The sequence below is a fragment of the Cylas formicarius genome, unplaced genomic scaffold, assembly GCF_029955315.1.
Source record: "Cylas formicarius isolate icCylForm1 unplaced genomic scaffold, icCylForm1.1 PGA_scaffold_12__32_contigs__length_19106922, whole genome shotgun sequence".
NCBI lineage: Eukaryota > Metazoa > Arthropoda > Insecta > Coleoptera > Brentidae > Cylas > Cylas formicarius.
Genome location: NW_026844225.1, coordinates 18,129,685 through 18,145,484, shown reverse-complemented (window position 1 = coordinate 18,145,484; position 15,800 = coordinate 18,129,685). Strand labels below are relative to the sequence as shown.

Genomic DNA, 15,800 nt, shown 5'->3' with positions numbered 1-15,800 from the left:
ATCTTGATTAAATATCAGGACTTTTGATGAAAGGTAAATCGAATATCGAATCGAATAAAAGGAAGAAAATTCATATAGTCTAAGTTATAAAAATGAGCCATGCTTCTTCAATAATCCACCCCACAAAGATCATAGCGATATGGCGGACAAATGATCTATGGTTGCATACTTTGTTTTGTTGTGCGGCACACAACAACACGAATTAATTTTAATTTACATTGTAGTTCGAATTTCGTCAAATGTTAATTTGTTATAGTTTCGACATATTGTAATATGCCACGGACGGAAGGTTTTACACCGAATGTTCGTGCGAAAGTTTTATGATTCGAAGGGGATTATGGACCAACATAACCGACAGAACGGAATTCTGTAAAAGATAAGATATTGGATTTAATTTCATTTTAAACAAACAGTGTTAATAAGACTGTTGTGGCGGGAGTCAACAATGATTGCAAACGAACTAACGTTAAAAGCGAGGCGTTTTTCTAATTTGCGGTACTTTATCGACGATAGTTAACATACTTAAACGTTAAAATGGTATTTAAAGTTTATTTGTGAATAACACAGCTGACCAGCCTGCTCGAATAGAATATTATTTGACCTTCGTTAGTATATTGTTTCATTTTAATCCGTAAATTGGTTATCTCTTTGGAAAAAAGATAGACGCCAAGCTGTTTTTATGGTGGACAACCCTGTGGGCTTCGGTTTGCTCGTTAGTAAATACTCAGAATCGTTTTCACAGAGCTTTGCGATGCCCGTCTCTGTTAACGCGTGTTGACGGTGAAATGAAAAAATGTAACGTTTTCGCAAGATACAATCGGAATCAGCTGTTCGGGTATACCGCAAAATTTCAGCGCGCCTGGTATATACACGTGCACGAGTTTTTGTGATTTTATGTAGTGTTGTGTGTTGTTGACTTCACCGTCCGCCCTCTTGTCGCTATTCCGAAAACAATGAATAAAGAAGCAAAAGTTGACCAAACCGGGGCCGTAGAGCCGTTACTAGCGAAACCTACCAGAAGTGTTAACTTACAAAACGGCGAGGATGGGACTCAAAAACAGCGAAATCCAGCAGAAATTATTCGAAACAAAAGTAAGTTCCGACCCTTGACGGATCATTTAACGTTTACCGACTTTCGTTTGAAAATCTTGGATTTAAACCTTCTGTTTTAACATCTGCTCGCTCGCGTTATTAAGAACATTCATTTAGTTTTACCAGAAATTTCGTCCTAGTTCCTCACCTTGACCTCAAAGTTGTTTGCGAACAGTGCAGCGTTCCGTTCGACTAAACAGCGTAAAAAGTACCGTTTCATTTGAAGAAAAAAAAAAACGAAATTCGTCTTGTTAGAAAAATAGAATACTTGCCTACCTGAGGTACATAAGCAAATAAAGTACGATAACATCGACGGATAAGGTTTACATGAGTCTGGGTCAGTGATCTTATTTGATCAGATAACTATTGATTGTCGCATATTGCATTAAACAGACCACTATAGATTGTCTTTGGGATAAAAGTAGATTAAAAACAAGTCATCGCCTGGTTGCATAGACGTTTCTATTTTTTAATATCAAAATCACTCTGTTAGTGTGGATGCTGAATTTCTATGCTCATAATCGCGAAGATACGTCCCTGGTCAATATTTAGATATTTTGAGGTATACCTTATTTTTTGCATATAAAAATTGACATCGTTTTTTCGCTATCTTTCTATCGATCGATGTATTTTTACGTATGAACTGTCGGGAACACCATATATGTTTAATATCGTTTAAAATAAATATTTTGTCTTAAACCTTGAAGAAACTACTTTGATTCGGTTAAAAAATATCGATAACAACTTCGACGTGACGCGCATAAAAGTGAGAACTTGCGTTTGTGGTTATTAAATTCGTATTTAAATATTATTATCAATTGCGAATCCGAAGTGGATAGCGAACATCTAACAACGAAACAAACAATCCATAATAATTTTTGTAGATAAATTATACGTTGTTTAGGCAATTATTAATAAAGCAAATGTTTACGTTTTCAATTTGGGGTTTTCAGTTTCCATAAGCAATAACATAATATTAGTTATACAACTTAATAGAATTTCCGTGGTTGTTGATTATTACTACATCAGTCAGTATAGCTGGCAGTAGGAAACGCCCGTCGGAAGATGAATTAAAAAATAGTCCAGAGATGATCGAGAACTTAAATTAATGTTTAGTCGACAAACCCATCAGTTAAATTGATGCCAATTAGTCGAACGGCGAAATTATTCATACTAACTTGCGTCATTTGTTTCTAAAACGGATACCAAACTCACCAACATCCTATAGTTGTTTTGCCAAACTGGTACTTAAAAAGATAACAAGAAAATAATTTTTTATTACATTTAGGAGTTAACGCGGAACATGTCTTTAGGCCTTTGGGTTTTAATATTTTTTGCGTAAGTCGACTATTTCTAAATTTTACTACAGGGGTTGACGAATGCATTTGAACGTCCAATTCCCACGTGGTAAATCATCAGAGTGTCCCATAGTTGCTGGCAAAGTTCATTCTTGGAAATGGCTTCCGAGTTTGTTAGAAAAAATAAATAAATAAAAATAAATAATACACGATTTCAGAAAGATATGCTGTAGATTATAAATTTAAATAAACCTCTGTGCACGATATTTTGTTATTTTGAATTAAACTCTATAGAATTGTTATGGGCGGAAGCAAGAGGGTTTGTAGTAAGCACTTTAAAATGATTGAAGTTGAAACCCTCATACGAGAGGCAATAAAGAAAGTGGATTGCAGTAGCTGGAGTAATAGAAGAAGCTGATAACATTATAAAAAAACACTGTAGACTAGCTTATTCTGGACTCTATTTACTATAGTTCAGCTGCCGACTGGGAAAAAATTGACAAATGCAAAATGTTTTTTTTTAAATGATATTTATTACAATTTATGTATTTTTATAATATTCTTCTATATACGTTTTAATTTCCTTGATGTTGGAATAATTAATATCTCAATTATCTGCTTATCTCTATAATTCTATAATTATAATCATGTATAATAACTATTAATGTTTTTATTATAATAAACTGCCTGTACTAATGTCGCTGTCGCATTACTTTCATTCTATTATTCTATTCACTCCGATAATAATAAAAATAACAATAATCACCTTTAGATAATAAACAAATTAATCTAAAAAAAATCCAATATGTGAATAAATAACTATTTTTACGTTATTGGGTCTGAGTATTCACTCCACTATTCATTCACCGATGGATATCATCCTTGAATTCAACAAACCCACTTGACGTTTTTAAGCTAAAAGATACAAGGCATCAGATAAAAAAATATTTGGTTGCTTTTTTCTATTTGGCTTTAATTGCGTTAAACTTGCTCTTTTCTATGAAGAAAATTAATTAATTCAAGTTGTCCGTTTTGAAAATTTATGGAATTTTTATTTATTAACTGACACTGACAACACTCTTTCCCATTTTTAGGAAAAATGTTTTAAATGTGTTTTTTAGATATTGTTTTTGCTTAATACATTTTTAATTACTACGGAATACAAAAATTTGCCACACACCAAAAAAAATATTTTTCAAAATCAGTGAAACAAATGTATTAAGTAAACCAAATACATAAAAAAGTTACTCAGAATTTTGCGCAAAACCAGAAAGATACCACTATACATGGAGTTCCATTTAAATTTCCAATGTTATCGAGTTGAAATGGCAACGCTGCAGGTGCTTCTAAATTTCAAAGAGAATCATGGGGCACTAGAGCCATATACCAAATTTGAAACAAAAAACCTATTTAATTCTACAGAATTTCGAATATTTCCAATAGAACGTGAATCAATCTTTATATGGCGTGCAAAATATAATTCTAATAAACACGGCAAACATGTATTATGTGCTAAAAAAAAGGACCTAGAGTATCAATCATCAATAAGTCAATATACTCGGTCAACATTTTAGTAGCGATTTGATTTCGCCACACGATGAGAGGGTAATTAAGTTGCTTTAATTCCGTTTTTTTTTTTTAAAGAATGTTCTTAAAACGCGTGCTTAGAATTAAAGAAATATGGAAATCCGCTTTACTGGCTCTTGGTTTTTCTAGGTGTGGTTTTCGTGGAGACTAGTAAGAATGAAAAAGCGATGGAAAAAGTGAAGCTGGTACCGCCTGACGGAGGATGGGGGTGGCTGGTATTGTTCGGGGCCACGCTGGTCAACATTCTGGTGCCCGGTACCGTGAAATCTTTCGGCGTTCTTTTCGTCGAATTCTTAGAAGCGTTCGAAGCCACCCCGTCCCAGGGAATGTGGATCCCGGCCCTCTGCTACTTTTTATATAGTTCCCTAGGTGAGTGTGCTTATTTACGCGATTAACGAGAGCTCGATGTTTTGACGTTTTGAGCATGTTCCGTAACTACCCCACCGGGGATGGCATTATCTACGGCAGGGGTATATCGATTGATAAGAGCGCTGATTTTTCAGTCATTCATAATAGAGTAAGCGGAGCGGCAATGTATTTCTCTTTAAGCAGTCAGTTAAAGTGTTTTAATGCGCACCGTGTTCGTAACGATCGTCCGTCGAATTTCGAAAAAGGAAGTCTGAAAATGTTGTTTCGCGACGAAGTTTGGTTCAAAACCAACGATAACAAAAAGCGCAGGGCGTCGGAGGCCGGTTTTAATACCACAATCGGCGAAGAGAGCGTCGGAAATAAAATTTTCGTCATCGATGCAGCAGCCAAATTTTCCGTTTATGTTCCCGATTGATCGTTTTCGAACGACGTAATCGAAAAGGGCGTTATTATGGGAAGTCGCGTCGATAAAACCTTACCGACATATTTGTTCGTTCCTAGCAACGCCACTGTCACGACGGAGATAACTTGACATATTTAAATGTCAATCCGAGTTTGACTTCGTCCGCCAACATGACCAAAATCGAAAATGCCGCAGGCGTGTACCTAATGTATGTCAATTGTTTTAACATTTTTGACGATTTTTTGTTGTATTATTATATCGCAGTGGAGTCGACAATATTTAAAATATTTATAGTAGTTGTAACTACATTATTCCATTAAGTGTTTGACTATACAATTAAAAGTGGTGCATGTACCGTAACATTATATGATAACTATGTATGCCAAGCACTGTTTATCCGAAGCTTTAATTTGTCTAAAACCGCATTTCAACGTTTACGTTTTCCAATCGCTTGACTGTACTTGTGCTGTTACTACATGTACTTGAAGAGACGTGCCTACGTAAGCAACAAAGGTGCACTATTATAAATCGATATGATATACCTTTATGTACAACAGTCTAGTTTTTGTGTCAATAAATATTACAAAAATTGTACCCTAGCTTTAATTCGTCCCCAACATCCAGAAATTATTTTGTTTAGTCGGTCCACCAATGTTTGAGATTAAGTAACCTTTAAATTTAATATTTTAAAATTTGTTGTACCGTATCTTTACGCCATCTTGGTTGGCTGCAAATGTTTTATTCTTAAGGATATCAAGGTAAATTAAAAAAAAAACAAAATGCAGGGTTAGCAGCCAGGAGATATGTAAAAGAAAATACTAATAATGTGGTAATAATATCTTTTTTTTAATGTTTGTTGTATGTTTTGTCGATATTCAATAGAGTTTTTCTAATTACAAGTGTTTAAACATACTTGATATTTTATTTCATGTTTTCGAGAGTTCTATTTTATTCCAACCATTTACAAATTAAAGATAATAAGAGTGATTTTCATACTTGCAACAATAAACATGAAACAATTATCTATCGGTTTCTGCCATAAATGTCATAAATTTGAAACAGCTGTCGTAAACCAATAAATAACTGTAAAAATCTGAACATTTTTTTGTTCTAATTTAATTGTGTTAAATGTAAAAGCCACCTCAGTTTAATAAACATAAATTTAATTCTTTTGCTGTTCTAAATGCTGTGACCACCATTTCGTTGAACACGTATTTCGTAAACTTAAATTGTATGATTTTTGGCATTTGATAATAGGGTCATATTGTTTTCTTAACTGATGGATTGTTAATTTAATTTATGTGCCTCCGAAAGAAGAAATCCATCAATGCCGATGCTGTTGGTTGGCCAACAAATAGTTCCTCCATTCCCTGTCCAATCTCTGGGGTATTTCATATTTATGAAATTTTTCCCCGTATGACATTACCATCTTGTTGTCATATTATTTGTGTTGATATTATTTAGAGGTTGAACTTCTATATATATTGCGCTATATTGTGTTCGGAGGGATGCAAATAATGATATGCAGGTAATTTTTGATCTACAAATATCGAACTCAAAATGTGTGTCTCTATTCACACCACACATTAATCGACTGGTATCCTATTTCACGTACTTGTCTAGGATTATTTATAGACCAGTATTGCCTGTTATCTATTAAAACTCTTCCTTGTAGTGAACGAACTTTTAAAATATAAAATATATATTTTTTAAATTATTATATTGTTTATATTATTATCTATTTAAAAATTGCAAAACTGCATCCTTTATATTGTTCTTCACTAAGCTTAGGGGTTTTACGGAATTTAAATACAGTGGAATTATATGCGGTAACAGAAGAAATATGCATGAAAGAACCCAGATATATTTCATTTATTTTCTTCATTCAACAAATGGGATAAAATATGAAATCGAACATTTTGTATAGAATTTTTTTCGGTAAAACTTGGCTGCTAAGTCTACATTTCATTTTATATTAAACGTGATATCTCTAAAAACAAAAAGGCCACTGCCGATTTTTCTCTCTCAAGCGGCAATCCTAAGAATATTTTTCTCAATTTTAGGTCCCGTATCGAGTATTTTGTCAGTGGCATGGTCCTACCGTATCGTAACATTTATCGGGGGTGCCTGTGCAGCTGGAGGGATGATTTTAAGCTTTTGGGCAACATCCTTGCCAATTCTGTACTTCACCTACGGAGTACTGGTCGGATGTGGGGCGGGCCTGTCATTTCCGCCAACTGTTTATATAGTTACAAGCTACTTTGTCAAACTAAGAGGTGTCGCGAATGGAATCTGCATATCGGGATCCGCATTCGGATCCATTTTGCTCCCGCCGCTGCTCCGGATAATCCTCGAAACTTACGGTTACAGAGGAGCGGTTCTGTTAATGGGAGGAATAACTTTGAACGTATTCGTCGCCGCCCTTTTCTACGACCCAGTGGAAAACCATTACAAAAAAATCAAAGAAGAGGACAAACCCAGCGAACTTTTGGACCCGGCGAAATTCATGATTAGCGAAGATAGCATGGCTTCGCTTCCTCAGCTGCCTCATACCGATTCGTTTTTAGAACACAGCGATCTTTCCGACGCGGGATTCAACCGTAGCGCTTCTAGCGCTGCCGTCCAACACATGAAAAGTCCCCACAGAGAAAGAAAGATCAGCATGCCAACGGGAAGGCACGAAGTAATGAGAGCTAAAGGCTACTCTAATTCTAGAACCAATATGAATAGTTCGACGGCCCTTCATTCTGTTCCGGAAAAACAAAATGCCAACGGCACGATGGACATGTTTGTCCAGGGAAAGTTGCCCAGCTCTAGGAAACTAAGGACAGGTAAATTATTACCATGTTTTAATAATAGTAATAATAATAATAATTTATTAGCGGACTGGCCATTTTTAGTTGCAGATAACTCGTAATAGATACATATATCGAACCTGAACATGATAAAACAATAAAATATAAATTAAATAACAATAATTTTCAGTATACGCAAAATTAATGCATTAAAGAACTAAGAATGAAGTTAATAGGTAAATAAAATAATTTGTTTTATTTTAAAGAAGCTAATGGTGTTACTTTTGCTATTATTAAGGGTTAGGTCATTTAAATCACTATGGAACTCCCGAAAGTACAGTTATATTTGTGGTAATAATTTTTTTTACCATATTTATTACTACTTACTCTATTCCTTTGATTTCCTTTTTGGGAGCACTGTGCAGAACCAAAAATAATTGAATATATGTTACATTTTACAGTAGGGTTGCTTAAGTGAGCTCAAAGTTTCGACAACACCGTTTCTTTATCAAATGTAATATTTACAAACTAGCTGCTACTATATATAATTTGTTGTCAATTTGTTAATCTCCATGGCTTCCAATAAATTTACTTTTCTACCCTGAAATAATCGGGCTTTTTCCACAAAATTTCGAAACTTGGGATTTTTTGACATGAGAAATCCATTTTCGTGAATAATTTTTCAGCGACGTTTTCAATCCTGTGCCATAATTCATCTCGAGTATACACTACACTAGCGACTTCATATGACACAAAATCAATAGGATTGAAATCTGGACTCCTAGACGGCCAAGGTGTTTGACTCCCACGACTAATCCAACGATAACGAAATTGATTATTTGGATAGTCTTGGACAAAAATTTTCTCTTTCAACTCTGATGTAATCATTTTTGGTCACCCCACAGAATCCCACTTGGCGCGGAAGGAATCAGTTTCGCCGAGTCGAGTAAATATTAAAAAACAATAATCTGGGCGTAATCGACCAATAGCAAAGAAATTTACCAGAATCATTTGTCGCATTTGTTTCAGTCAAAGCCTACTTTGAAACATTTTACAAACACTTTATCGTGTCTGTTTTTGTCAGAGCCTACTTCGCACTATTTCACTGTCTTTTATCATGATTGTGTTGGTCAAAGCCTACTTTAAACTATTTTGCATATTCACATGAAACTGTTCAATTAGGTGCAACGAAAATCCAAAATGCGAATTTCTCGAAAACGGCGTCTCACGGCGAAATTAAAAAATTTGTTTAAAAAAGGTATAAGAAGTGATATCTTAGCATACACAGGCGCAAAAGAGTTAGACAGAATCCAATCAAATCAAATTATTCACGAAAATGGATTTCTCATGTAAAAAAAAACGATTTGGCAAATTTTGTGCAACAAGCTCGAGTATTTATAACAAATTTTGTATTTAACGTTATATCTCGGTTGATATCAACTTTTGGACTAAGGAGTTTCGTTAAATCAAAATATTTTACCTAAAGAATTTACTGGTTTGCCATGCACCATTAGTTATGGGACATCCTGTATAGTAAAAAAAAATACTATATTTTTTCCATCAAACGCTCTTAAAAAATCGGAATACCGAACTTTTTATTGTATTGCTGGAGCTTCTTTTTAATAATTGTCTTTCTATTATTGAACTTAATTGTTTAGGGGAAATATTTTAATAGGGACGAACTCTATTTTAAAACAACCGTTTGCAATGAAATTTATTTCAAAATAAACGATTCTCTCCAAGTACAGATCAAAAATGACACATTTTCGAGATTTCAGGACTTGATTTGCCCAGATTGCAATTTTTTTTAATAATGATGATGAAAGAAGCCGGGTAAGATTATAATTAATAAAGAACGAACTTTTAAAGGAACGGGGTAAGCCTAAACTGAATAAAAAAAAGAATTTTTAATAAATACCAGTTTTTGTTCAGCAAAAAGAATTTGTAATGGAAAGCCCGAAAGAAAATATAACTTTAAAATATAAATACATATTTATGTAACGAGTTTTATTTCTATCCATGTTATTGAGATGTGTTGTATTTTTTGCCAATGTACTATATTATTTTCACCCATATTTAAACTGGAAAATAGTTGGCAACTTCACCCTACAGCGAGTTTCAGTGAAATTGAAATTGTTGCAGGTCCCCCTAGAAGAAGCACATCGACGAGTTCGTTCCAATACGTGAGCACAGCCTACCACGGCAGTACTCTGACGTTACAGCCTGAAATTTTCGCGAGCTCTTTTAGCCTCAAGTCGAATTCAAATAAGATGATCGGTGCGTCGCCGAAGATAGATCGCGACGCGCCCAAAAAGATTAAGCTATTCGACGTTACGCTCCTCAAAGATCCGCTTTATTTAATCATTTTAATATCCAACGCCACCAACGCGATCAGCTACACCAACTTTATCATTCTTCTGCCTGCATACGCTCAGAATTTGGGGTTCGATAAAAACAGCGGCGCTCTTTTATTATCGATCGTTAGTGCCTTGGATTTGGTGGGTCGTATTGGTGGTTCCGCTCTTTCGGACTTGACGAAATTCCCAAAGTCTTACTATTTCGTAGGCGGCCTTTTTATGTCCGGCGTATCTTTAGCGATGTTGCCATTTTTTTTAAATTACTGGGTAATAGCTTTGTTTTGTTCCGTGTTTGGTTTGGCTTCCGGGACTTACGTTGGAATAACGGCGATCGTTATGGCGGACATGTTGGGAGAGGAACGACTCCAGTCGACGTACGGTATTTCGTTGTTCGTTAATGGAATTTTGCAGTTGATTGGCCCTCCAATTTGCGGTGTTTGGTTTGAAGCTACTCAATCCTTCGTATCTTTGTTCTGTAGTTTGGGAGTTATTTTGGCCGCTGGTTCTTTGCTTTGGAGTTTCGTGCCGTTCATTAAAAAAAAAGGCGAAGACGACGATGACGAGGATGAAGCTTAAATGCTTTTAAGCCTATTGTAAATTTAAGAAAAAAGAGAATTTCACATAAACATTATGGTCACTGTCTTTAAATGGAAGTGTACTTAAACTGCTGATACCATTATACGAGTTCAAAAAAAAAATATATAATTATACCTAATAAGTTTCTTATTAACAAATGGTGCATTCTCAATGTGCCTTATGCATTACCAAATATTTAAGAGCTGTTGTTAAGCTCACACAAAGTGAACTATCTGAAGAAGTCGGACCAACCCCCAGGTGCTTTCTGTAAATTATTTTTGATTTGAAGTTTAATTGATGGCATCCTTGAAGCTTTGTATTTTTACTTTCCCTTGAATTAATGTAACCCGACCAAGTGAACCGCCAAAAAACTTTGGAATTGTCAAATTTTGTAAATTTCTAATATACAGTTTAGTTATAGGAATTTTGATATTACGAAACCCTTTTTGATGTAACGAAAATTAGATTTAAAGTTGAAAAGAACTTTTTTTGCTTACGAGTGTAGTATGTTCATTTAGTTTTTGCCAGTGTGATACAAACTTATTTAGATTTATAGGTTAATAAATGTGGGTATTTTTATTAATTTTACCGATTTTTTGCTTATTTAAAAAGAACAACTTCAAATTTAACGGATAAAATTTATTTAACAGGAATTCCTATACAAACTTAAGTGTACCACAAAACAATTTATTTTAAAGTAAAATATATCATATTAAATGGAAACCTAATTTTTGGATTTCCACATTACAATTTGCTGCTTGCTATTGATGAGATTGAACATCATATTCAGTGAATTTCATCAATGTCATCTTGCTCCTCCTCTTTTTTCTGCATTTTTTTATCAACTTCATCTTGCTCATAACCATCATCATTTAACTTCCTGGATTTTGCATTTATTAAAAAAACAATTTTCGCGTTAACAGATGAGGTTTATTTCTCAGGTAATTTAAAAGCTTCACTCCTACATAGTCAGAGCCAAGTGTATTACAAAACAATTTATTTTGAAATCATAAATAATATAAAACAGAAACCTAGTCTTTGGGTTTCCACATTACAACTTGCATTTTGCTGTTAATATGATCTAAAATCATGTTGCAGTGCATTTGCATCTCGGGTGTAAATCTAGTCACAATATCATCTTCCTCCTCTTCTTCTTTTTTGACCTTCTTTCTTTTCATTCTGCCTTCTTTTTTATCAACTTCATCATCCTCATCATCATCATCATTCCGAGATTCACTCAGCCGCTTTTTAAGCTGCAAAAGTTCACTTTAAATCAACCTATTATTAAATCATTCTCAAGCAAAAATCTAACTTTTTTGATATGCTTGTCGTATTCTAGGGCGTCGTAATAATTCGGTTTTTCGCGACGAACCCTTGCAGTTCTTCGTAAATAGTCTGCTTCAATTGCAAACTCTCGAGCAATCCTTCTCGCATTGTAGAAAAAATGACCGCATGGACAAGACTTGCAAGCAACTGGGACCTGCATGAGTTTGAAAAATTACAATACTTAAACAAAAAACTGTATATCAGACCTGAGCTTTGCACGCTGGGCATATTTTCGCTATCATTTTATTTTTGGGCATTACGCTACTTTCGTTCCAGAAACATTTTTTTAATTTTAGATTGCTTTTCTTATATACTTTTAATAGTGCATTTGAATTTCTCCTTAGGACCACCGTTTATTAAGGTATTATTATCCCTCTTCAAAAACGACCAAAAAGTATTCAAAATCCCTAATCGTTCATCAAAACACCTCGCAGTAAATTTCACAACACAATCATAAACAAATCAAGGTACATGTATGTCACCTGATGCAGCGATAGGCATATTGATAAAGGCCGTTCGTCCACGATCCGATATATAAATTTTTAGTTGATGCGACTGATGGATTCGAAGGATACTAATACAACAACTAATAACAAAATTTGTGGATTTTAACTTTAGAGAGGAAACACCTGAACATAGAAGTATCATTCGGCTGGATCGACTTGATAATCAATACACCTACCTACGATGAAACACTTCGATTATTGGCACCTGAGGTATTTAATTTAACACAAACAGCTAGTCAGTTAACTAAAATCCTTCTTTAAACAATTGACTTTTTCTTATACCATCGAATTGCTGGTTCGCTTTTATAGCTCATTGACTTGCTTGTCCTAACGGCTAAGGCTCGAAATAGATACGCCAAGTCTTTTTCTGTGGTAGTGACTTATCTAGGGCATATTCCTTTATTTTTCTGTAAAGGTGTTTGTTATGTCCACAATTTGACTGTCATAATACCACCATAATTGATAATGTCTGAAGGTCTATGTATGATTTTCTTTTGGATAGACAATTTTAATATTAAATTGTTTTGGAATTTCAGAAGATGTTATTAAAAGACGCCTAATATTTGATGGTGATGGTACAGGAGAAGATCGCCGGTTAAATGTTTTACTTAGAATGATTTCCAAATGGATAAATTCAAATGACGATGCGGAAGAAGAATCATCCCAAATTTATGACAAAATCTTGGCACATCTAGCATTAGTGAAACATTCCAGAAAACGTTCAGAATATGTTTCCAAATCAAATGCTGAGCAGCTTAAGAAATATAAATCATTATATGCACAATATGAAGCAAATATAAATGAAACAAAGGGAAAAATTATTAGACAAAAACGCAAATTGGAAAACGCAAAAATTATTAAGCATAATCGCATACAATATGATCTCTTGGCTAAAGCAATTGCTAAAGAACCTCGGCGGATTGATATGATCAAAAAGTTAGAGGTTTTGCAAAAAGACCTGACAGATCTAGCGGGAGAAAAGGGACAACTGGACAAAAAATTGGAAACCAGAAGAAAACAATTCCACGTGTTGGTGACATCATCAAATGAGTTAGAAAACATGCTATTTGAAGATCATCTCTATGCATCCAAATTTGAAACCCATTCAACAAAGTTGTAATTTCTGTAACTTATTATGTTGCTTACTTCATGTTTAATTTATCGTTTTGCATTTATACTAAAAGTAAAGTATAAAATAAATTAATAAAACTGGTTTTTACCTGTGTTTTATGACATGCATGAAAAGAAAATAGAAAAGAGGTAAAGAAACGGTGAAGAAATTTAATCCGCCGCGTGCGTTTAAAACCAAGAAAAATGGGGAGCTAGAAGTAAACAAAATTTTCCTGCTCTTATTAATATTTTTGTTTTTTATTTTGCTGTTCCACTCGATTTGAAATAAACGTTAATCTAAATATTTAATCCGCATGCGCGTGCTCATGGTTGGCAGTGGCTAAAAGTTTGAAACAAAATTTGTAGGTTATGTTTGTTGATTCCGTAATTTATATTTTATTTATTCCTCCTTATGCCTTCCGGAGTATATAAAAATGGCTTGTCTGTTGCTGCGCCATAATGAAACTGATGTTCAAATACCAACAACCGAGGAAGTAGAATCTATTACATTTTACAAAATAATTGTAAGAGTAGGTGAAGTTAGCTGGAAAGTAGATCGTCGGTACAATGAATTTCATATTTTACATAACCAACTAGTAGCCGACCACGGAATTTCAAAAGACATTTTGCCTTCTAAGAAGGTAATTCGGAATAAATGTCCTCCATTTATAGAGGCAAGACGTAAGGGTCTAGAAGAGTATCTACAAAAAACATTTATATTTCTTAAAAGGACAATGCCTAGAGTATTTGTTGAATTTCTACATTTTCACCTGTATGATATATATTTTTTGCTACAGGATTTATCTGTAAGGTGTTTTGAGAAAGCTGAAAGCATCTTGCCATTGGATAATTCCTATACTTTCACACCTTTAGAAGTAAGACAATTCCTATGGCTAAAAATGTTATATTACATGTTATGACTTTTAGTTGTACTCCATTAGTGAATTTCTATCCAAACCGTTTCCCATAATAGATAATATAGACAATAAATTAGACCTCAGTTCTGTATTAGAATTATGTGCGCAATTAGATAAATTGACAATCCAAGGAAGCTGTCATGAATATTTACAGAGTAATATAGTTTTTAATGCTTTGTCATTTGAACTGTCCTCATTTAAAGTAAGAAGTCGTACATTTGTTAATATAATTTAAATACTTTATCTAAATTTTAGGTGATTAAGTCCTTATGTTTAAAAAATGTTGATGTCAATATGATTTATTCCCTGGGAAATTTGCGAAGTACCGTTTTAGAATTGCAAGTTCATGATACCCAAATAATTAGTATTTCACAAATCTTACAATGTGATGTCTTACACAAAGACACCATAATAGGTAGTGAAGTAAGATTATTATGAAACTTTGCATTGTTATTTACTTATTTCAGTTTGTTTTAGAAATGGAGTGTGTTAAAGACATTAGACCTCAGCAACAATAAATTGGAAGTCATCGATGGAACTATATCACTAGCAAAAAATTTAACATCACTAAATCTAAGCAATAATAAAATCCCTAATATTCTGAACTTGGTGCATTTACCAAATCTTCAAATGTTAAACTTAACAAATAATTTAATAACTGTATGTGAAGATTTGCACACCAAATTAGGAAACATATTAACATTAAATCTATCTCAAAACGGAATTGTTACCACCAAGGGTTTCAGAAAGCTATATTCTTTGGAAACACTTGACTTAAGTTGCAATAGAGTTACCCAAATTGAAGAAATTAAATATATAGCTAAATTGCCTTGTTTAGAAAATTTAATTTTGACAGGTAATGGGGTTTCCACCAGCGTGGATTATCGCGTTACAGTTCTAGAGTACTTTGGTAATCGGGCGAAATATATATGCCTGGATAATGAGAGGCCCACTCAAGCAGAATTGGACAAAGTTTCTGTTATGCATGCATTAAGAATTCTTAAAGAGGGTAAAACTCCGAATTTACTAACAGAGAAATTTTCTGGGGAACATTAAACCAAATATAATATTTTTAAACCCTTACTATGCTGTGATAAATATAAATGTGTCTGTATTTAATATTATTATTGTTTTATATATTATAATTCTATAAAAGATCAAGATTTAAGTAATTTTTACATTTAAATTCATATTTTCTAAATTATTTTAATAATTTGTTTTATTTATGTGAATGAATATAATGTGATTAGGAGGAAGTATTAGAATAGTGATGTCATAAATTAACTACTTACACTTATGAATTAAAATATCTAATAAATTTATAGTTTTATACAAGTATTTTTAATGGTGTCCTTTGTTCCTCGAAATATAAGCTTCTAAGTATTCCAAAATTTTTCCATATTTAAAAATTTTGAAATAATAACAGTTACACGTCAAAATACGCATGCTCAGACTTGGATGTTT

The 15,800-nt window shown here is 33.6% G+C and overlaps 4 protein-coding genes across 7 annotated transcripts; 3 read left to right on the top strand and 1 right to left on the bottom strand.

Annotated features, from left to right (window-relative positions):
* The first annotated feature begins 219 nt into the window (after nt 1-219).
* LOC132695506 (monocarboxylate transporter 13) lies at nt 220-11,060 on the top strand. 2 transcript variants are annotated; one of them, XM_060659791.1, is made up of 4 exons: nt 220-1,092; nt 4,107-4,346; nt 6,813-7,580; nt 9,687-11,060. In XM_060659791.1, the coding sequence occupies exons 1-4, from the start codon at nt 954-956 to the stop codon at nt 10,475-10,477; spliced, it is 1,938 nt and encodes a 645-aa protein (XP_060515774.1). In that variant the 5' UTR covers nt 220-953; the 3' UTR covers nt 10,478-11,060. The 2 variants fall into 2 exon arrangements, with proteins under 2 accessions (XP_060515774.1, XP_060515775.1); XM_060659792.1 differs by lacking the exon at nt 220-1,092 and adding an exon at nt 3,957-3,995.
* Nucleotides 11,061-11,150: 90 nt separating this feature from the next.
* LOC132695507 (UPF0547 protein C16orf87 homolog) lies at nt 11,151-12,265 on the bottom strand. Its single transcript, XM_060659793.1, has 3 exons — nt 12,010-12,265; nt 11,790-11,957; nt 11,151-11,730 (listed from the first exon to the last, which is right to left on the bottom strand). Exons 1-3 carry the CDS (start codon nt 12,058-12,060, stop codon nt 11,509-11,511), a joined length of 441 nt encoding a protein of 146 aa, XP_060515776.1. The 5' UTR covers nt 12,061-12,265; the 3' UTR covers nt 11,151-11,508.
* Nucleotides 12,266-12,686: 421 nt separating this feature from the next.
* LOC132695521 (THO complex subunit 7 homolog) lies at nt 12,687-13,522 on the top strand. 2 transcript variants are annotated; one of them, XM_060659816.1, is made up of 2 exons: nt 12,687-12,784; nt 12,846-13,522. In XM_060659816.1, the coding sequence occupies exons 1-2, from the start codon at nt 12,775-12,777 to the stop codon at nt 13,427-13,429; spliced, it is 594 nt and encodes a 197-aa protein (XP_060515799.1). In that variant the 5' UTR covers nt 12,687-12,774; the 3' UTR covers nt 13,430-13,522. The 2 variants fall into 2 exon arrangements, 1 of the variants encoding a protein (XP_060515799.1); XR_009617843.1 differs by having other exon boundaries at nt 12,694-12,790; nt 12,846-12,986.
* Nucleotides 13,523-13,765: 243 nt separating this feature from the next.
* Nucleotides 13,766-15,587, top strand: LOC132708851 (nischarin). Of its 2 annotated transcripts, XM_060681484.1 has the most exons (5): nt 13,766-14,060; nt 14,217-14,294; nt 14,347-14,538; nt 14,592-14,759; nt 14,814-15,587. In XM_060681484.1, exons 1-5 carry the CDS (start codon nt 13,854-13,856, stop codon nt 15,390-15,392), a joined length of 1,224 nt encoding a protein of 407 aa, XP_060537467.1. In that variant the 5' UTR covers nt 13,766-13,853; the 3' UTR covers nt 15,393-15,587. The 2 variants fall into 2 exon arrangements, with proteins under 2 accessions (XP_060537467.1, XP_060537466.1); XM_060681483.1 differs by having other exon boundaries at nt 13,766-14,294.
* Nucleotides 15,588-15,800: the final 213 nt, after the last annotated feature.